Source organism: Gymnoscopelus braueri (assembly GCF_963280865.1).
Source record: "Gymnoscopelus braueri genome assembly, contig: SCAFFOLD_177, whole genome shotgun sequence".
Lineage (NCBI taxonomy): Eukaryota > Metazoa > Chordata > Actinopteri > Myctophiformes > Myctophidae > Gymnoscopelus > Gymnoscopelus braueri.
In genome coordinates this window covers 66,917-90,946 of record NW_027660778.1, presented here as the reverse complement: position 1 = coordinate 90,946, position 24,030 = coordinate 66,917, and the positions used below count along the sequence as shown (strand labels likewise).

Genomic DNA, 24,030 nt, shown 5'->3' with positions numbered 1-24,030 from the left:
ATTACATTACAGTCATTTAGCAGACGCTTTTATCCAAAGCGACTTACAATAAGACCCTGTAATATACCCTGTTTACAGGTGTGAAAGAGCGGGTGATTAATTTATTTTATTTTATTTTTAAGCTCCCAACCTTTTCATGAAAAAAGGGTAAGCAATAGAGAAAGAAACACAGGAAACAAGTGATAATATATAATGAGAACAGACTACAGCCCCTTATATTAAACTAGAGGTTAGGGTGGCTACGCGGCCCTCACACTTACGTCGCACTGCCGATCCGACCAATATGTCTGGGTCATAGTGTTGGGGGCTTTGTCAGAGTACACGTCTGTCTATGTCTCTTCTTGTGCCCATATATGGAGATGTCTGTTTCTTTTTTTTTTTTCTTCAATTTTAATTGAATTGTTTTTACATCGATAACTGAATACATTTTGCGTGAATATTTGCTTGTAGGCCATTTGAATGTTTTGTTTAATTTAGTTAATGTTGGACAGCATTATGTGCAATGACGGTTCGTGTCTCCAACAAACAAAATGCCATACCATGTCAACAACAAAATTCCTATTGAAATAGCTGCGGAATAGCACTCTCTGCACTGTATGGGCATAAAAGGGAGACAGAAACAGACATCTCTGTATGGCATACAGTATATGGAGATCTCTGTATCTGTCAGTCCATGTCCATTTTATGGCCATATATGGAGATCCATGATGTCATCAGTATATGCCCATATATGGGCATGCTGATATGCATATGCCCATATAAGGAGAGCTCTGTATCTGTCAGGCCATGTCCCCTTTATGCCCACATATGGAGATTCCTGATGTCATCAGTATATGCCCGTATATGGGCATGCCCCCTTTGCTGCCCATATATGAGGAATTTTAACCCATTCAATCTGGAAACGCATCTCATAGCTATGTACAAGCTCAGAGCAAAGATTTGAGTTACAAATGTTCCCTTTAAAAATATATATATTCAAAGATTTGCACACATTTTCACGATAAAAAAAGAATAGCAGATCTACAAGCTCATATCGCTAGTGGCTCCAGGGGTAATATACAGACTCACACACAGACAGTATACAGACATCTCATCCTCCACAGAGTTACGCTGTAAATACGAGTACTTGATCTCATACCATATATGGCATCATTATGTCTCTGTCCAATTAGAGCACGGCTGTGATGCACCGACCAGAGAGTTTGGGGTATAAATAAACGTGTCGACGCCACACAATCCTTGTACTGGAAACGGTTTTCAGTTGAAGAGAGAGATGCTCGTTGTCATGATCTGTAAGAAAGGCTTTGCATTGGTAACTATGTTTAAGTCTGTCCTTCTCTGTACACTGCTTATGGCCAGCTCGCTGCTTGTGGCCAGCAGTTGGTCAGCCCTGATCACAGAGGAAGAGGATGTCTTGCTGCTGAGGAAAAGTAACTTCGATGAGGTGTTGAAAGCTCACCCCTACATTCTGGTGGACTTCTATGCCCCATGGTGCGGCCACTGCAAAGAACTGGCCCCGGAGTATGCCAAGGCGGCCCGCATGCTGAAGGCAGAGGGTTCAAATGTCCGCCTCGGTAAGGTAGACGCCACAGAAGAGACAGAGCTGGCCCAGGAGTTTGAAGTCCAGAAATACCCGACCATCGTGTTCTTCAAGGGGGGAGAAAAGGAGTCGCACAAGGAGTACTCTGATGGCAGGCAGGCTTATGACATTGTCAAGTGGCTTAAGAATCGCGCCGGCCCAGCTGTTGCCACCCTGGCCGATGTCATGCAGGCAGAGTCTATGATCGCAAACGAGGTGGCAGTCATTGGCTTCTTCAAGGATTCTGAATCCAAGGACGCTAAAGCCTTCATTAAAGCAGCAGAAACCGTAGATGATATTCCATTTGGGATGACCTCTGATGATGCAGTGTACTCAAAGTTTGAGGTGTCCAAGGACTGCGTGCTCCTCTTCAAGAAGTTTGATGAAGGTCGTAACACCTTTGAAGGTGAGCTTACCGAAGCCAACCTCCTAGCCTTTATTAAGGCCAACCAGCTGCCTCTGGTCACTGAGTTCTCAGTCCAGACTGTCACTAAGACCTTCGGTGAAGAATTCAAGTCCCATATCTTTATGTTCATGTCCAAGGCTGCTACTGACTTTGGGGACAAAATGGACCAATTCAAAAAGGCAGCAGAAGGCTTCAAGGGCAAGATCATGTTCGTCTTCATGGACACTGACGTGAATGACAACAAGAACAACATGCAGACCTTTGGTGTGAAGGAGGGACAATGCCCTGCCATCCGTCTCATCACCCTGGAAGATGAGATGACAGAGTACAGACCAGAGAACGAGGCCATCACCGCTGACAACATCATCGCATTCTGCACACTCTTCACCGAGGGAAAACTCAAGCCCCACCTCACGAGCGATTACATCCCCGAAGACTGTGACAAAAACCCTCCTGAAGTGTTCAACACGACCCGACGCGATGAACGGAGCTCTACCCAGTTTATCAACATGATCAATACGTGTTGTCCAGCGTGCCATAATGCCTACTGGTATGACCAGTATGGTTGTTATTGTGGGATAAATGTCTTCAAGAAAGGGAAGCCAATATGCCCTCTCGATGCCTGCTGCCAGGCCCATGATCAGTGTTGGGAGGAATATTACAGTCGATGTAATGTTCTTCCTGGTGTCAGAGTCTACAAATGGTACTGTGAGGAAAATAAGATAATCTGCGATGGTGGATGGTTCTGCGGCACCACTCCGAACAATGACTGTGAGCAGTTCCTATGTGAGTGTGATAGGAAAGCTACAGAGTGCTTTGGCAAGAACGAATGGCATCAGGAGCATCGCTATATGAACCAGAAGTATTGTGAACCCTGAGACCGGAGACCTCACTCTCTCACGCTAGAGAGCAACGTGGGGGCGGAACTCTCCTACATATTGCCTAAGGAGAGCACCGACAGGTTTGAGTTGCTGTTTGCTGAGCTGGAGGTGAACAGGGAGAAGTTGGGCATCGCCAGCTATGAAGCTTCTGTAACCACCATGGAGGAAGTATTCCTCAGAATGGGGAAACTGGTGGATTCCAGTTTGGACATCCAGGCCCATGACCCACCTTTTTCCCACACATTTTGCTAGCCTAGGATGGCTCAGGGTAGAAGACAGGGTTAACCCTTGCATTGTGTTAGAAAACTACATCCACTTGTGGTGTTAGCGGGTACAATTTGACCCGTGATTTAAATCAGCCCAAAATACAGAAAAAATACAATTATTTTCATTTTTTTCCCTCCCACCTCATAGCTGACTTGTAATGCATTCATATCCATGTAAACACATTTTAAAATATTATTTTGGGTTAGGGCTAGGGTTTCATCTTTCAATATATCTCGTTTTCTATTATAAAAATTTAAAAATTCACTCATAAAATGTCCTATAATGAAGGCAATGGATAATGATGTTATCTAGCTATAATATAATAATTAAGAATAATGATTAGAACACACTTCCAAAAAAATGATAATAATAATTAAAAAAAATATATATATTATTAAAAATAGTGACACTAGTGGTGTTAGGGTCATTTTTGACCCGTATACCAAGAAGGTAAAAAATCATTTATTTTTCATAAACTCAAACTTTATTCTACTCCTGATAGCAATTGCTAATTGAGGACATGTCTCTCTCACTCTCAAACATGTAAACATTGAATATTGACAATTTTATTATAGAGACCATCAGAATTAATTAGAATGATGATAAATAATTGTGTTGCGTTAAAATGGCTATTTCTGAGGATATCATGAAGCCTTGTTCCAATAGAGAAATGTAAAGGGTACTTTTTACCTATTTAAACTTGGAAACGGGTCAAAAATGACCCTAACACAATGGAAGGGTTAAACAACTAAAAATGGGATTGGTCTTCAAAATAGTCAATGCAAATTTGCCCTCAATACCCGCCGCATATTTGACTAAATACCTCCAAAAAGTTAGCGACACCCACAGCCACAATACTAGAGGGAGCGTAAACAGCGATCTGGTACCACCCACCCATAAAACAAATACTACAGCACTGCCACCCAGGTGTGGAATAGCCTGACCTCATCCCTCAAAAATATAGATCGCTGGCTTCCTTTAAAACAGCCCTGAAAATTCACCTTTCAGGAGGCCAAAGGGGGAGGTAGTACCACTTCTCCCTTAGACAGACGAGCCCCCCATCCCCCCTCCTTTGACGCGTGCCTGTGAGTCTGTCTGGCAAGGCCGTGGTCATCACGACACACAACATGGAGGAATGTGAATCCCTGTGCACCAGGCTGGCTGTTATGGTCAACGGTCAGCAGAGGTGTCTGGGCAGTCCCCTCAAGAGCAAGTTTGGCAGCGGCTACACCATTACATTACAGTCATTTAGCAGACGCTTTTATCCAAAGCGACTTACAATAAGACCCTGTAATATACCCTGTTTACAGGTGTGAAAGAGCGGGTGATTAATTTATTTTATTTTATTTTTAAGCTCCCAACCTTTTCATGAAAAAAGGGTAAGCAATAGAGAAAGAAACACAGGAAACAAGTGATAATATATAATGAGAACAGACTACAGCCCCTTATATTAAACTAGAGGTTAGGGTGGCTACGCGGCCCTCACACTTACGTCGCACTGCCGATCCGACCAATATGTCTGGGTCATAGTGTTGGGGGCTTTGTCAGAGTACACGTCTGTCTATGTCTCTTCTTGTGCCCATATATGGAGATGTCTGTTTCTTTTTTTTTTTTCTTCAATTTTAATTGAATTGTTTTTACATCGATAACTGAATACATTTTGCGTGAATATTTGCTTGTAGGCCATTTGAATGTTTTGTTTAATTTAGTTAATGTTGGACAGCATTATGTGCAATGACGGTTCGTGTCTCCAACAAACAAAATGCCATACCATGTCAACAACAAAATTCCTATTGAAATAGCTGCGGAATAGCACTCTCTGCACTGTATGGGCATAAAAGGGAGACAGAAACAGACATCTCTGTATGGCATACAGTATATGGAGATCTCTGTATCTGTCAGTCCATGTCCATTTTATGGCCATATATGGAGATCCATGATGTCATCAGTATATGCCCATATATGGGCATGCTGATATGCATATGCCCATATAAGGAGAGCTCTGTATCTGTCAGGCCATGTCCCCTTTATGCCCACATATGGAGATTCCTGATGTCATCAGTATATGCCCGTATATGGGCATGCCCCCTTTGCTGCCCATATATGAGGAATTTTAACCCATTCAATCTGGAAACGCATCTCATAGCTATGTACAAGCTCAGAGCAAAGATTTGAGTTACAAATGTTCCCTTTAAAAATATATATATTCAAAGATTTGCACACATTTTCACGATAAAAAAAGAATAGCAGATCTACAAGCTCATATCGCTAGTGGCTCCAGGGGTAATATACAGACTCACACACAGACAGTATACAGACATCTCATCCTCCACAGAGTTACGCTGTAAATACGAGTACTTGATCTCATACCATATATGGCATCATTATGTCTCTGTCCAATTAGAGCACGGCTGTGATGCACCGACCAGAGAGTTTGGGGTATAAATAAACGTGTCGACGCCACACAATCCTTGTACTGGAAACGGTTTTCAGTTGAAGAGAGAGATGCTCGTTGTCATGATCTGTAAGAAAGGCTTTGCATTGGTAACTATGTTTAAGTCTGTCCTTCTCTGTACACTGCTTATGGCCAGCTCGCTGCTTGTGGCCAGCAGTTGGTCAGCCCTGATCACAGAGGAAGAGGATGTCTTGCTGCTGAGGAAAAGTAACTTCGATGAGGTGTTGAAAGCTCACCCCTACATTCTGGTGGACTTCTATGCCCCATGGTGCGGCCACTGCAAAGAACTGGCCCCGGAGTATGCCAAGGCGGCCCGCATGCTGAAGGCAGAGGGTTCAAATGTCCGCCTCGGTAAGGTAGACGCCACAGAAGAGACAGAGCTGGCCCAGGAGTTTGAAGTCCAGAAATACCCGACCATCGTGTTCTTCAAGGGGGGAGAAAAGGAGTCGCACAAGGAGTACTCTGATGGCAGGCAGGCTTATGACATTGTCAAGTGGCTTAAGAATCGCGCAGGCCCAGCTGTTGCCACCCTGGCCGATGTCATGCAGGCAGAGTCTATGATCGCAAACGAGGTGGCAGTCATTGGCTTCTTCAAGGATTCTGAATCCAAGGACGCTAAAGCCTTCATTAAAGCAGCAGAAACCGTAGATGATATTCCATTTGGGATGACCTCTGATGATGCAGTGTACTCAAAGTTTGAGGTGTCCAAGGACTGCGTGCTCCTCTTCAAGAAGTTTGATGAAGGTCGTAACACCTTTGAAGGTGAGCTTACCGAAGCCAACCTCCTAGCCTTTATTAAGGCCAACCAGCTGCCTCTGGTCACTGAGTTCTCAGTCCAGACTGTCACTAAGACCTTCGGTGAAGAATTCAAGTCCCATATCTTTATGTTCATGTCCAAGGCTGCTACTGACTTTGGGGACAAAATGGACCAATTCAAAAAGGCAGCAGAAGGCTTCAAGGGCAAGATCATGTTCGTCTTCATGGACACTGACGTGAATGACAACAAGAACAACATGCAGACCTTTGGTGTGAAGGAGGGACAATGCCCTGCCATCCGTCTCATCACCCTGGAAGATGAGATGACAGAGTACAGACCAGAGAACGAGGCCATCACCGCTGACAACATCATCGAATTCTGCACACTCTTCACCGAGGGAAAACTCAAGCCCCACCTCACGAGCGATTACATCCCCGAAGACTGTGACAAAAACCCTCCTGAAGTGTTCAACACGACCCGACGCGATGAACGGAGCTCTACCCAGTTTATCAACATGATCAATACGTGTTGTCCAGCGTGCCATAATGCCTACTGGTATGACCAGTATGGTTGTTATTGTGGGATAAATGTCTTCAAGAAAGGGAAGCCAATATGCCCTCTCGATGCCTGCTGCCAGGCCCATGATCAGTGTTGGGAGGAATATTACAGTCGATGTAATGTTCTTCCTGGTGTCAGAGTCTACAAATGGTACTGTGAGGAAAATAAGATAATCTGCGATGGTGGATGGTTCTGCGGCACCACTCCGAACAATGACTGTGAGCAGTTCCTATGTGAGTGTGATAGGAAAGCTACAGAGTGCTTTGGCAAGAACGAATGGCATCAGGAGCATCGCTATATGAACCAGAAGTATTGTGAACCCTGAGACCGGAGACCTCACTCTCTCACGCTAGAGAGCAACGTGGGGGCGGAACTCTCCTACATATTGCCTAAGGAGAGCACCGACAGGTTTGAGTTGCTGTTTGCTGAGCTGGAGGTGAACAGGGAGAAGTTGGGCATCGCCAGCTATGAAGCTTCTGTAACCACCATGGAGGAAGTATTCCTCAGAATGGGGAAACTGGTGGATTCCAGTTTGGACATCCAGGCCCATGACCCACCTTTTTCCCACACATTTTGCTAGCCTAGGATGGCTCAGGGTAGAAGACAGGGTTAACCCTTGCATTGTGTTAGAAAACTACATCCACTTGTGGTGTTAGCGGGTACAATTTGACCCGTGATTTAAATCAGCCCAAAATACAGAAAAAATACAATTATTTTCATTTTTTTCCCTCCCACCTCATAGCTGACTTGTAATGCATTCATATCCATGTAAACACATTTTAAAATATTATTTTGGGTTAGGGCTAGGGTTTCATCTTTCAATATATCTCGTTTTCTATTATAAAAATGTAAAAATTCACTCATAAAATTTCCTATAATGAAGGCAATGGATAATGATGTTATCTAGCTATAATAGAATAATTAAGAATAATGATTTAGAACACACTTCCAAAAAAATGATAATAATAATTAAAAAAAAAATATATATTATTAAAAATAGTGACACTAGTGGTGTTAGGGTCATTTTTGACCCGTATACCAAGAAGGTAAAAAATCATTTATTTTTCATAAACTCAAACTTTATTCTACTCCTGATAGCAATTGCTAATTGAGGACATGTCTCTCTCACTCTCAAACATGTAAACATTGAATATTGACAATTTTATTATAGAGACCATCAGAATTAATTAGAATGATGATAAATAATTTTGTTGCGTTAAAATGGCTATTTCTGAGGATATCATGAAGCCTTGTTCCAATAGAGAAATGTAAAGGGTACTTTTTACCTATTTAAACTTGGAAACGGGTCAAAAATGACCCTAACACAATGGAAGGGTTAAACAACTAAAAATGGGATTGGTCTTCAAAATAGTCAATGCAAATTTGCCCTCAATACCCGCCGCATATTTGACTAAATACCTCCAAAAAGTTAGCGACACCCACAGCCACAATACTAGAGGGAGCGTAAACAGCGATCTGGTACCACCCACCCATAAAACAAATACTACAGCACTGCCACCCAGGTGTGGAATAGCCTGACCTCATCCCTCAAAAATATAGATCGCTGGCTTCCTTTAAAACAGCCCTGAAAATTCACCTTTCAGGAGGCCAAAGGGGGAGGTAGTACCACTTCTCCCTTAGACAGACGAGCCCCCCATCCCCCCTCCTTTGACGCGTGCCTGTGAGTCTGTCTGGCAAGGCCGTGGTCATCACGACACACAACATGGAGGAATGTGAATCCCTGTGCACCAGGCTGGCTGTTATGGTCAACGGTCAGCAGAGGTGTCTGGGCAGTCCCCTCAAGAGCAAGTTTGGCAGCGGCTACACCATTACATTACAGTCATTTAGCAGACGCTTTTATCCAAAGCGACTTACAATAAGACCCTGTAATATACCCTGTTTACAGGTGTGAAAGAGCGGGTGATTAATTTATTTTATTTTATTTTTAAGCTCCCAACCTTTTCATGAAAAAAGGGTAAGCAATAGAGAAAGAAACACAGGAAACAAGTGATAATATATAATGAGAACAGACTACAGCCCCTTATATTAAACTAGAGGTTAGGGTGGCTACGCGGCCCTCACACTTACGTCGCACTGCCGATCCGACCAATATGTCTGGGTCATAGTGTTGGGGGCTTTGTCAGAGTACACGTCTGTCTATGTCTCTTCTTGTGCCCATATATGGAGATGTCTGTTTCTTTTTTTTTTTTCTTCAATTTTAATTGAATTGTTTTTACATCGATAACTGAATAAATTTTGCGTGAATATTTGCTTGTAGGCCATTTGAATGTTTTGTTTAATTTAGTTAATGTTGGACAGCATTATGTGCAATGACGGTTCGTGTCTCCAACAAACAAAATGCCATACCATGTCAACAACAAAATTCCTATTGAAATAGCTGCGGAATAGCACTCTCTGCACTGTATGGGCATAAAAGGGAGACAGAAACAGACATCTCTGTATGGCATACAGTATATGGAGATCTCTGTATCTGTCAGTCCATGTCCATTTTATGGCCATATATGGAGATCCATGATGTCATCAGTATATGCCCATATATGGGCATGCTGATATGCATATGCCCATATAAGGAGAGCTCTGTATCTGTCAGGCCATGTCCCCTTTATGCCCACATATGGAGATTCCTGATGTCATCAGTATATGCCCGTATATGGGCATGCCCCCTTTGCTGCCCATATATGAGGAATTTTAACCCATTCAATCTGGAAACGCATCTCATAGCTATGTACAAGCTCAGAGCAAAGATTTGAGTTACAAATGTTCCCTTTAAAAATATATATATTCAAAGATTTGCACACATTTTCACGATAAAAAAAGAATAGCAGATCTACAAGCTCATATCGCTAGTGGCTCCAGGGGTAATATACAGACTCACACACAGACAGTATACAGACATCTCATCCTCCACAGAGTTACGCTGTAAATACGAGTACTTGATCTCATACCATATATGGCATCATTATGTCTCTGTCCAATTAGAGCACGGCTGTGATGCACCGACCAGAGAGTTTGGGGTATAAATAAACGTGTCGACGCCACACAATCCTTGTACTGGAAACGGTTTTCAGTTGAAGAGAGAGATGCTCGTTGTCATGATCTGTAAGAAAGGCTTTGCATTGGTAACTATGTTTAAGTCTGTCCTTCTCTGTACACTGCTTATGGCCAGCTCGCTGCTTGTGGCCAGCAGTTGGTCAGCCCTGATCACAGAGGAAGAGGATGTCTTGCTGCTGAGGAAAAGTAACTTCGATGAGGTGTTGAAAGCTCACCCCTACATTCTGGTGGACTTCTATGCCCCATGGTGCGGCCACTGCAAAGAACTGGCCCCGGAGTATGCCAAGGCGGCCCGCATGCTGAAGGCAGAGGGTTCAAATGTCCGCCTCGGTAAGGTAGACGCCACAGAAGAGACAGAGCTGGCCCAGGAGTTTGAAGTCCAGAAATACCCGACCATCGTGTTCTTCAAGGGGGGAGAAAAGGAGTCGCACAAGGAGTACTCTGATGGCAGGCAGGCTTATGACATTGTCAAGTGGCTTAAGAATCGCGCAGGCCCAGCTGTTGCCACCCTGGCCGATGTCATGCAGGCAGAGTCTATGATCGCAAACGAGGTGGCAGTCATTGGCTTCTTCAAGGATTCTGAATCCAAGGACGCTAAAGCCTTCATTAAAGCAGCAGAAACCGTAGATGATATTCCATTTGGGATGACCTCTGATGATGCAGTGTACTCAAAGTTTGAGGTGTCCAAGGACTGCGTGCTCCTCTTCAAGAAGTTTGATGAAGGTCGTAACACCTTTGAAGGTGAGCTTACCGAAGCCAACCTCCTAGCCTTTATTAAGGCCAACCAGCTGCCTCTGGTCACTGAGTTCTCAGTCCAGACTGTCACTAAGACCTTCGGTGAAGAATTCAAGTCCCATATCTTTATGTTCATGTCCAAGGCTGCTACTGACTTTGGGGACAAAATGGACCAATTCAAAAAGGCAGCAGAAGGCTTCAAGGGCAAGATCATGTTCGTCTTCATGGACACTGACGTGAATGACAACAAGAACAACATGCAGACCTTTGGTGTGAAGGAGGGACAATGCCCTGCCATCCGTCTCATCACCCTGGAAGATGAGATGACAGAGTACAGACCAGAGAACGAGGCCATCACCGCTGACAACATCATCGAATTCTGCACACTCTTCACCGAGGGAAAACTCAAGCCCCACCTCACGAGCGATTACATCCCCGAAGACTGTGACAAAAACCCTCCTGAAGTGTTCAACACGACCCGACGCGATGAACGGAGCTCTACCCAGTTTATCAACATGATCAATACGTGTTGTCCAGCGTGCCATAATGCCTACTGGTATGACCAGTATGGTTGTTATTGTGGGATAAATGTCTTCAAGAAAGGGAAGCCAATATGCCCTCTCGATGCCTGCTGCCAGGCCCATGATCAGTGTTGGGAGGAATATTACAGTCGATGTAATGTTCTTCCTGGTGTCAGAGTCTACAAATGGTACTGTGAGGAAAATAAGATAATCTGCGATGGTGGATGGTTCTGCGGCACCACTCCGAACAATGACTGTGAGCAGTTCCTATGTGAGTGTGATAGGAAAGCTACAGAGTGCTTTGGCAAGAACGAATGGCATCAGGAGCATCGCTATATGAACCAGAAGTATTGTGAACCCTGAGACCGGAGACCTCACTCTCTCACGCTAGAGAGCAACGTGGGGGCGGAACTCTCCTACATATTGCCTAAGGAGAGCACCGACAGGTTTGAGTTGCTGTTTGCTGAGCTGGAGGTGAACAGGGAGAAGTTGGGCATCGCCAGCTATGAAGCTTCTGTAACCACCATGGAGGAAGTATTCCTCAGAATGGGGAAACTGGTGGATTCCAGTTTGGACATCCAGGCCCATGACCCACCTTTTTCCCACACATTTTGCTAGCCTAGGATGGCTCAGGGTAGAAGACAGGGTTAACCCTTGCATTGTGTTAGAAAACTACATCCACTTGTGGTGTTAGCGGGTACAATTTGACCCGTGATTTAAATCAGCCCAAAATACAGAAAAAATACAATTATTTTCATTTTTTTCCCTCCCACCTCATAGCTGACTTGTAATGCATTCATATCCATGTAAACACATTTTAAAATATTATTTTGGGTTAGGGCTAGGGTTTCATCTTTCAATATATCTCGTTTTCTATTGTAAAAATGTAAAAATTCACTCATAAAATTTCCTATAATGAAGGCAATGGATAATGATGTTATCTAGCTATAATAGAATAATTAAGAATAATGATTTAGAACACACTTCCAAAAAAATGATAATAATAATTAAAAAAAATATATATATTATTAAAAATAGTGACACTAGTGGTGTTAGGGTCATTTTTGACCCGTATACCAAGAAGGTAAAAAATCATTTATTTTTCATAAACTCAAACTTTATTCTACTCCTGATAGCAATTGTTAATTGAGGACATGTCTCTCTCACTCTCAAACATGTAAACATTGAATATTGACAATTTTATTATAGAGACCATCAGAATTAATTAGAATGATGATAAATAATTTTGTTGCGTTAAAATGGCTATTTCTGAGGATATCATGAAGCCTTGTTCCAATAGAGAAATGTAAAGGGTACTTTTTACCTATTTAAACTTGGAAACGGGTCAAAAATGACCCTAACACAATGGAAGGGTTAAACAACTAAAAATGGGATTGGTCTTCAAAATAGTCAATGCAAATTTGCCCTCAATACCCGCCGCATATTTGACTAAATACCTCCAAAAAGTTAGCGACACCCACAGCCACAATACTAGAGGGAGCGTAAACAGCGATCTGGTACCACCCACCCATAAAACAAATACTACAGCACTGCCACCCAGGTGTGGAATAGCCTGACCTCATCCCTCAAAAATATAGATCGCTGGCTTCCTTTAAAACAGCCCTGAAAATTCACCTTTCAGGAGGCCAAAGGGGGAGGTAGTACCACTTCTCCCTTAGACAGACGAGCCCCCCATCCCCCCTCCTTTGACGCGTGCCTGTGAGTCTGTCTGGCAAGGCCGTGGTCATCACGACACACAACATGGAGGAATGTGAATCCCTGTGCACCAGGCTGGCTGTTATGGTCAACGGTCAGCAGAGGTGTCTGGGCAGTCCCCTCAAGAGCAAGTTTGGCAGCGGCTACACCATTACATTACAGTCATTTAGCAGACGCTTTTATCCAAAGCGACTTACAATAAGACCCTGTAATATACCCTGTTTACAGGTGTGAAAGAGCGGGTGATTAATTTATTTTATTTTATTTTTAAGCTCCCAACCTTTTCATGAAAAAAGGGTAAGCAATAGAGAAAGAAACACAGGAAACAAGTGATAATATATAATGAGAACAGACTACAGCCCCTTATATTAAACTAGAGGTTAGGGTGGCTACGCGGCCCTCACACTTACGTCGCACTGCCGATCCGACCAATATGTCTGGGTCATAGTGTTGGGGGCTTTGTCAGAGTACACGTCTGTCTATGTCTCTTCTTGTGCCCATATATGGAGATGTCTGTTTCTTTTTTTTTTTTCTTCAATTTTAATTGAATTGTTTTTACATCGATAACTGAATACATTTTGCGTGAATATTTGCTTGTAGGCCATTTGAATGTTTTGTTTAATTTAGTTAATGTTGGACAGCATTATGTGCAATGACGGTTCGTGTCTCCAACAAACAAAATGCCATACCATGTCAACAACAAAATTCCTATTGAAATAGCTGCGGAATAGCACTCTCTGCACTGTATGGGCATAAAAGGGAGACAGAAACAGACATCTCTGTATGGCATACAGTATATGGAGATCTCTGTATCTGTCAGTCCATGTCCATTTTATGGCCATATATGGAGATCCATGATGTCATCAGTATATGCCCATATATGGGCATGCTGATATGCATATGCCCATATAAGGAGAGCTCTGTATCTGTCAGGCCATGTCCCCTTTATGCCCACATATGGAGATTCCTGATGTCATCAGTATATGCCCGTATATGGGCATGCCCCCTTTGCTGCCCATATATGAGGAATTTTAACCCATTCAATCTGGAAACGCATCTCATAGCTATGTACAAGCTCAGAGCAAAGATTTGAGTTACAAATGTTCCCTTTAAAAATATATATATTCAAAGATTTGCACACATTTTCACGATAAAAAAAGAATAGCAGATCTACAAGCTCATATCGCTAGTGGCTCCAGGGGTAATATACAGACTCACACACAGACAGTATACAGACATCTCATCCTCCACAGAGTTACGCTGTAAATACGAGTACTTGATCTCATACCATATATGGCATCATTATGTCTCTGTCCAATTAGAGCACGGCTGTGATGCACCGACCAGAGAGTTTGGGGTATAAATAAACGTGTCGACGCCACACAATCCTTGTACTGGAAACGGTTTTCAGTTGAAGAGAGAGATGCTCGTTGTCATGATCTGTAAGAAAGGCTTTGCATTGGTAACTATGTTTAAGTCTGTCCTTCTCTGTACACTGCTTATGGCCAGCTCGCTGCTTGTGGCCAGCAGTTGGTCAGCCCTGATCACAGAGGAAGAGGATGTCTTGCTGCTGAGGAAAAGTAACTTCGATGAGGTGTTGAAAGCTCACCCCTACATTCTGGTGGACTTCTATGCCCCATGGTGCGGCCACTGCAAAGAACTGGCCCCGGAGTATGCCAAGGCGGCCCGCATGCTGAAGGCAGAGGGTTCAAATGTCCGCCTCGGTAAGGTAGACGCCACAGAAGAGACAGAGCTGGCCCAGGAGTTTGAAGTCCAGAAATACCCGACCATCGTGTTCTTCAAGGGGGGAGAAAAGGAGTCGCACAAGGAGTACTCTGATGGCAGGCAGGCTTATGACATTGTCAAGTGGCTTAAGAATCGCGCAGGCCCAGCTGTTGCCACCCTGGCCGATGTCATGCAGGCAGAGTCTATGATCGCAAACGAGGTGGCAGTCATTGGCTTCTTCAAGGATTCTGAATCCAAGGACGCTAAAGCCTTCATTAAAGCAGCAGAAACCGTAGATGATATTCCATTTGGGATGACCTCTGATGATGCAGTGTACTCAAAGTTTGAGGTGTCCAAGGACTGCGTGCTCCTCTTCAAGAAGTTTGATGAAGGTCGTAACACCTTTGAAGGTGAGCTTACCGAAGCCAACCTCCTAGCCTTTATTAAGGCCAACCAGCTGCCTCTGGTCACTGAGTTCTCAGTCCAGACTGTCACTAAGACCTTCGGTGAAGAATTCAAGTCCCATATCTTTATGTTCATGTCCAAGGCTGCTACTGACTTTGGGGACAAAATGGACCAATTCAAAAAGGCAGCAGAAGGCTTCAAGGGCAAGATCATGTTCGTCTTCATGGACACTGACGTGAATGACAACAAGAACAACATGCAGACCTTTGGTGTGAAGGAGGGACAATGCCCTGCCATCCGTCTCATCACCCTGGAAGATGAGATGACAGAGTACAGACCAGAGAACGAGGCCATCACCGCTGACAACATCATCGAATTCTGCACACTCTTCACCGAGGGAAAACTCAAGCCCCACCTCACGAGCGATTACATCCCCGAAGACTGTGACAAAAACCCTCCTGAAGTGTTCAACACGACCCGACGCGATGAACGGAGCTCTACCCAGTTTATCAACATGATCAATACGTGTTGTCCAGCGTGCCATAATGCCTACTGGTATGACCAGTATGGTTGTTATTGTGGGATAAATGTCTTCAAGAAAGGGAAGCCAATATGCCCTCTCGATGCCTGCTGCCAGGCCCATGATCAGTGTTGGGAGGAATATTACAGTCGATGTAATGTTCTTCCTGGTGTCAGAGTCTACAAATGGTACTGTGAGGAAAATAAGATAATCTGCGATGGTGGATGGTTCTGCGGCACCACTCCGAACAATGACTGTGAGCAGTTCCTATGTGAGTGTGATAGGAAAGCTACAGAGTGCTTTGGCAAGAACGAATGGCATCAGGAGCATCGCTATATGAACCAGAAGTATTGTGAACCCTGAGACCGGAGACCTCACTCTCTCACGCTAGAGAGCAACGTGGGGGCGGAACTCTCCTACATATTGCCTAAGGAGAGCACCGACAGGTTTGAGTTGCTGTTTGCTGAGCTGGAGGTGAACAGGGAGAAGTTGGGCATCGCCAGCTATGAAGCTTCTGTAACCACCATGGAGGAAGTATTCCTCAGAATGGGGAAACTGGTGGATTCCAGTTTGGACATCCAGGCCCATGACCCACCTTTTTCCCACACATTTTGCTAGCCTAGGATGGCTCAGGGTAGAAGACAGGGTTAACCCTTGCATTGTGTTAGAAAACTACATCCACTTGTGGTGTTAGCGGGTACAATTTGACCCGTGATTTAAATCAGCCCAAAATACAGAAAAAATACAATTATTTTCATTTTTTTCCCTCCCACCTCATAGCTGACTTGTAATGCATTCATATCCATGTAAACACATTTTAAAATATTATTTTGGGTTAGGGCTAGGGTTTCATCTTTCAATATATCTCGTTTTCTATTATAAAAATGTAAAAATTCACTCATAAAATTTCCTATAATGAAGGCAATGGATAATGATGTTATCTAGCTATAATAGAATAATTAAGAATAATGATTTAGAACACACTTCCAAAAAAATGATAATAATAATTAAAAAAAATATATATATTATTAAAAATAGTGACACTAGTGGTGTTAGGGTCATTTTTGACCCGTATACCAAGAAGGTAAAAAATCATTTATTTTTCATAAACTCAAACTTTATTCTACTCCTGATAGCAATTGTTAATTGAGGACATGTCTCTCTCACTCTCAAACATGTAAACATTGAATATTGACAATTTTATTATAGAGACCATCAGAATTAATTAGAATGATGATAAATAATTTTGTTGCGTTAAAATGGCTATTTCTGAGGATATCATGAAGCCTTGTTCCAATAGAGAAATGTAAAGGGTACTTTTTACCTATTTAAACTTGGAAACGGGTCAAAAATGACCCTAACACAATGGAAGGGTTAAACAACTAAAAATGGGATTGGTCTTCAAAATAGTCAATGCAAATTTGCCCTCAATACCCGCCGCATATTTGACTAAATACCTCCAAAAAGTTAGCGACACCCACAGCCACAATACTAGAGGGAGCGTAAACAGCGATCTGGTACCACCCACCCATAAAACAAATACTACAGCACTGCCACCCAGGTGTGGAATAGCCTGACCTCATCCCTCAAAAATATAGATCGCTGGCTTCCTTTAAAACAGCCCTGAAAATTCACCTTTCAGGAGGCCAAAGGGGGAGGTAGTACCACTTCTCCCTTAGACAGACGAGCCCCCCATCCCCCCTCCTTTGACGCGTGCCTGTGAGTCTGTCTGGCAAGGCCGTGGTCATCACGACACACAACATGGAGGAATGTGAATCCCTGTGCACCAGGCTGGCTGTTATGGTCAACGGTCAGCAGAGGTGTCTGGGCAGTCCCCTCAAGAGCAAGTTTGGCAGCGGCTACACCATTACATTACAGTCATTTAGCAGACGCTTTTATCCAAAGCGACTTACAATAAGACCCTGTAATATACCCTGTTTACAGGTGTGAAAGAGCGGGTGATTAATTTATTTTATTTTATTTTTAAGCTCCCAACCTTTTCATGAAAAAAGGGTAAGCAATAGAGAAAGAAACACAGGAAACAAGTGATAATATATAATGAGAACAGACTACAGCCCCTTATATTAAACTAGAGGTTAGGGTGGCTACGCGGCCCTCACACTTACGTCGCACTGCCGATCCGACCAATATGTCTGGGTCATAGTGTTGGGGGCTTTGTCAGAGTACACGTCTGTCTATGTCTCTTCTTGTGCCCATATATGGAGATGTCTGTTTCTTTTTTTTTTTTCTTCAATTTTAATTGAATTGTTTTTACATCGATAACTGAATACATTTTGCGTGAATATTTGCTTGTAGGCCATTTGAATGTTTTGTTTAATTTAGTTAATGTTGGACAGCATATGTGCAATGACGGTTCGTGTCTCCAACAAACAAAATGCCATACCATGTCAACAACAAGATTCCTATTGAAATAGCTGCGGAATAGCACTCTCTGCACTGTATGGGCATAAAAGGGAGACAGAAACAGACATCTCTGTATGGCATACAGTATATGGAGATCTCTGTATCTGTCAGTCCATGTCCATTTTATGGCCATATATGGAGATCCATGATGTCATCAGTATATGCCCATATATGGGCATGCTGATATGCATATGCCCATATAAGGAGATCTCTGTATCTGTCAGGCCATGTCCCCTTTATGCCCACATATGGAGATTCCTGATGTCATCAGTATATGCCCGTATATGGGCATGCCCCCTTTGCTGCCCATATATGAGGAATTTTAACCCATTCAATCTGGAAACGCATCTCATAGCTATGTACAAGCTCAGAGCAAAGATTTGAGTTACAAATGTTCCCTTTAAAAATATATATATTCAAAGATTTGCACACATTTTCACGATAAAAAAAGAATAGCAGATCTACAAGCTCATATCGCTAGTGGCTCCAGGGGTAATATACAGACTCACACACAGACAGTATACAGACATCTCATCCTCCACAGAGTTACGCTGTAAATACGAGTACTTGATCTCATACCATATATGGCATCATTATGTCTCTGTCCAATTAGAGCACGGCTGTGATGCACCGACCAGAGAGTTTGGGGTATAAATAAACGTGTCGACGCCACACAATCCTTGTACTGGAAACGGTTTTCAGTTGAAGAGAGAGATGCTCGTTGTCATGATCTGTAAGAAAGGCTTTGCATTGGTAACTATGTTTAAGTCTGTCCTTCTCTGTACACTGCTTATGGCCAGCTCGCTGCTTGTGGCCAGCAGTTGGTCAGCCCTGATCACAGAGGAAGAGGATGTCTTGCTGCTGAGGAAAAGTAACTTCGATGAGGTGTTGAAAGCTCACCCCTACATTCTGGTGGACTTCTATGCCCCATGGTGCGGCCACTGCAAAGAACTGGCCCCGGAGTATGCCAAGGCGGCCCGCATGCTGAAGGCAGAGGGTTCAAATGTCCGCCTCGGTAAGGTAGACGCCACAGAAGAGACAGAGCTGGCCCAGGAGTTTGAAGTCCAGAAATACCCGACCATCGTGTTCTTCAAGGGGGGAGAAAAGGAGTCGCACAAGGAGTACTCTGATGGCAGGCAGGCTTATGACATTGTCAAGTGGCTTAAGAATCGCGCAGGCCCAGCTGTTGCCACCCTGGCCGATGTCATGCAGGCAGAGTCTATGATCGCAAACGAGGTGGCAGTCATTGGCTTCTTCAAGGATTCTGAATCCAAGGACGCTAAAGCCTTCATTAAAGCAGCAGAAACCGTAGATGATATTCCATTTGGGATGACCTCTGATGATGCAGTGTACTCAAAGTTTGAGGTGTCCAAGGACTGCGTGCTCCTCTTCAAGAAGTTTGATGAAGGTCGTAACACCTTTGAAGGTGAGCTTACCGAAGCCAACCTCCTAGCCTTTATTAAGGCCAACCAGCTGCCTCTGGTCACTGAGTTCTCAGTCCAGACTGTCACTAAGACCTTCGGTGAAGAATTCAAGTCCCATATCTTTATGTTCATGTCCAAGGCTGCTACTGACTTTGGGGACAAAATGGACCAATTCAAAAAGGCAGCAGAAGGCTTCAAGGGCAAGATCAAGTTCGTCTTCATGGACACTGACGTGAATGACAACAAGAACAACATGCAGACCTTTGGTGTGAAGGAGGGACAATGCCCTGCCATCCGTCTCATCACCCTGGAAGATGAGATGACAGAGTACAGACCAGAGAACGAGGCCATCACCGCTGACAACATCATCGAATTCTGCACACTCTTCACCGAGGGAAAACTCAAGCCCCACCTCACGAGCGATTACATCCCCGAAGACTGTGACAAAAACCCTCCTGAAGTGTTCAACACGACCCGACGCGATGAACGGAGCTCTACCCAGTTTATCAACATGATCAATACGTGTTGTCCAGCGTGCCATAATGCCTACTGGTATGACCAGTATGGTTGTTATTGTGGGATAAATGTCTTAAAGAAAGGGAAGCCAATATGCCCTCTCGATGCCTGCTGCCAGGCCCATGATCAGTGTTGGGAGGAATATTACAGTCGATGTAATGTTCTTCCTGGTGTCAGAGTCTACAAATGGTACTGTGAGGAAAATAAGATAATCTGCGATGGTGGATGGTTCTGCGGCACCACTCCGAACAATGACTGTGAGCAGTTCCTATGTGAGTGTGATAGGAAAGCTACAGAGTGCTTTGGCAAGAACGAATGGCATCAGGAGCATCGCTATATGAACCAGAAGTATTGTGAACCCTGAGACCGGAGACCTCACTCTCTCACGCTAGAGAGCAACGTGGGGGCGGAACTCTCCTACATATTGCCTAAGGAGAGCACCGACAGGTTTGAGTTGCTGTTTGCTGAGCTGGAGGTGAACAGGGAGAAGTTGGGCATCGCCAGCTATGAAGCTTCTGTAACCACCATGGAGGAAGTATTCCTCAGAATGGGGAAACTGGTGGATTCCAGTTTGGACATCCAGGCCCATGACCCACCTTTTTCCCACACATTTTGCTAGCCTAGGATGGCTCAGGGTAGAAGACAGGGTTAACCCTTGCATTGTGTTAGAAAACTACATCCACTTGTGGTGTTAGCGGGTACAATTTGACCCGTGATTTAAATCAGCCCAAAATACAGAAAAAATACAATTATTTTCATTTTTTTCCCTCCCACCTCATAGCTGACTTGTAATGCATTCATATCCATGTAAACACATTTTAAAATATTATTTTGGGTTAGGGCTAGGGTTTCATCTTTCAATATATCTCGTTTTCTATTATAAAAATTTAAAAATTCACTCATAAAATTTCCTATAATGAAGGCAATGGATAATGATGTTATCTAGCTATAATAGAATAATTAAGAATAATGATTTAGAACACACTTCCAAAAAAAATTATAATAATAATTAAAAAAAATATATATATTATTAAAAATAGTGACACTAGTGGTGTTAGGGTCATTTTTGACCCGTATACCAAGAAGGTAAAAAATCATTTATTTTTCATAAACTCAAACTTTATTCTACTCCTGATAGCAATTGCTAATTGAGGACATGTCTCTCTCACTCTCAAACATGTAAACATTGAATATTGACAATTTTATTATAGAGACCATCAGAATTAATTAGAATGATGATAAATAATTTTGTTGCGTTAAAATGGCTATGTCTGAGGATATCATGAAGCCTTGTTCCAATAGAGAAATGTAAAGGGTACTTTTTACCTATTTAAACTTGGAAACGGGTCAAAAATGACCCTAACACAATGGAAGGGTTAAACAACTAAAAATGGGATTGGTCTTCAAAATAGTCAATGCAAATTTGCCCTCAATACCCGCCGCATATTTGACTAAATACCTCCAAAAAGTTAGCGACACCCACAGCCACAATACTAGAGGGAGCGTAAACAGCGATCTGGTACCACCCACCCATAAAACAAATACTACAGCACTGCCACCCAGGTGTGGAATAGCCTGACCTCATCCCTCAAAAATATAGATCGCTGGCTTCCTTTAAAACAGCCCTGAAAATTCACCTTTCAGGAGGCCAAAGGGGGAGGTAGTACCACTTCTCCCTTAGACAGACGAGCCCCCCATCCCCCCTCCTTTGACGCGTGCCTGTGAGTCTGTCTGGCAAGGCCGTGGTCATCACGACACACAACATGGAGGAATGTGAATCCCTGTGCACCAGGCTGGCTGTTATGGTCAACGGTCAGCAGAGGTGTCTGGGCAGTCCCCTCAAGAGCAAGTTTGGCAGCGGCTACACCATTACATTACAGTCATTTAGCAGACGCTTTTATCCAAAGCGACTTACAATAAGACCCTGTAATATACCCTGTTTACAGGTGTGAAAGAGCGGGTGATTAATTTATTTTATTTTATTTTTAAGCTCCCAACCTTTTCATGAAAAAAGGGTAAGCAATAGAGAAAGAAACACAGGAAACAAGTGATAATATATAATGAGAACAGACTACAGCCCCTTATATTAAACTAGAGGTTAGGGTGGCTACGCGGCCCTCACACTTACGTCGCACTGCCGATCCGACCAATATGTCTGGGTCATAGTGTTGGGGGCTTTGTCAGAGTACACGTCTGTCTATGTCTCTTCTTGTGCCCATATATGGAGATGTCTGTTTCTTTTTTTTTTTTCTTCAATTTTAATTGAATTGTTTTTACATCGATAACTGAATACATTTTGCGTGAATATTTGCTTGTAGGCCATTTGAATGTTTTGTTTAATTTAGTTAATGTTGGACAGCATATGTGCAATGACGGTTCGTGTCTCCAACAAACAAAATGCCATACCATGTCAACAACAAGATTCCTATTGAAATAGCTGCGGAATAGCACTCTCTGCACTGTATGGGCATAAAAGGGAGACAGAAACAGACATCTCTGTATGGCATACAGTATATGGAGATCTCTGTATCTGTCAGTCCATGTCCATTTTATGGCCATATATGGAGATCCATGATGTCATCAGTATATGCCCATATATGGGCATGCTGATATGCATATGCCCATATAAGGAGATCTCTGTATCTGTCAGGCCATGTCCCCTTTATGCCCACATATGGAGATTCCTGATGTCATCAGTATATGCCCGTATATGGGCATGCCCCCTTTGCTGCCCATATATGAGGAATTTTAACCCATTCAATCTGGAAACGCATCTCATAGCTATGTACAAGCTCAGAGCAAAGATTTGAGTTACAAATGTTCCCTTTAAAAATATATATATTCAAAGATTTGCACACATTTTCACGATAAAAAAAGAATAGCAGATCTACAAGCTCATATCGCTAGTGGCTCCAGGGGTAATATACAGACTCACACACAGACAGTATACAGACATCTCATCCTCCACAGAGTTACGCTGTAAATACGAGTACTTGATCTCATACCATATATGGCATCATTATGTCTCTGTCCAATTAGAGCACGGCTGTGATGCACCGACCAGAGAGTTTGGGGTATAAATAAACGTGTCGACGCCACACAATCCTTGTACTGGAAACGGTTTTCAGTTGAAGAGAGAGATGCTCGTTGTCATGATCTGTAAGAAAGGCTTTGCATTGGTAACTATGTTTAAGTCTGTCCTTCTCTGTACACTGCTTATGGCCAGCTCGCTGCTTGTGGCCAGCAGTTGGTCAGCCCTGATCACAGAGGAAGAGGATGTCTTGCTGCTGAGGAAAAGTAACTTCGATGAGGTGTTGAAAGCTCACCCCTACATTCTGGTGGACTTCTATGCCCCATGGTGCGGCCACTGCAAAGAACTGGCCCCGGAGTATGCCAAGGCGGCCCGCATGCTGAAGGCAGAGGGTTCAAATGTCCGCCTCGGTAAGGTAGACGCCACAGAAGAGACAGAGCTGGCCCAGGAGTTTGAAGTCCAGAAATACCCGACCATCGTGTTCTTCAAGGGGGGAGAAAAGGAGTCGCACAAGGAGTACTCTGATGGCAGGCAGGCTTATGACATTGTCAAGTGGCTTAAGAATCGCGCAGGCCCAGCTGTTGCCACCCTGGCCGATGTCATGCAGGCAGAGTCTATGATCGCAAACGAGGTGGCAGTCATTGGCTTCTTCAAGGATTCTGAATCCAAGGACGCTAAAGCCTTCATTAAAGCAGCAGAAACCGTAGATGATATTCCATTTGGGATGACCTCTGATGATGCAGTGTACTCAAAGTTTGAGGTGTCCAAGGACTGCGTGCTCCTCTTCAAGAAGTTTGATGAAGGTCGTAACACCTTTGAAGGTGAGCTTACCGAAGCCAACCTCCTAGCCTTTATTAAGGCCAACCAGCTGCCTCTGGTCACTGAGTTCTCAGTCCAGACTGTCACTAAGACCTTCGGTGAAGAATTCAAGTCCCATATCTTTATGTTCATGTCCAAGGCTGCTACTGACTTTGGGGACAAAATGGACCAATTCAAAAAGGCAGCAGAAGGCTTCAAGGGCAAGATCATGTTCGTCTT

At 43.5% G+C, this 24,030-nt stretch overlaps 1 protein-coding gene across 1 annotated transcript in view; it reads left to right on the top strand.

The window, feature by feature from the left end:
- Window positions 1–24,030, top strand: part of LOC308081193 (uncharacterized protein) — a gene marked incomplete at both ends in the record, with an annotated part of 136,468 nt that overhangs the window by 46,670 nt on the left and 65,768 nt on the right. Inside the window, 3 exon segments of the mRNA XM_080457582.1 lie at window positions 1,360–2,505; window positions 5,725–6,870; window positions 10,091–11,215. Coding sequence (XP_080313708.1) covers window positions 1,360–2,505; window positions 5,725–6,870; window positions 10,091–11,215 — 3,417 coding nt within the window.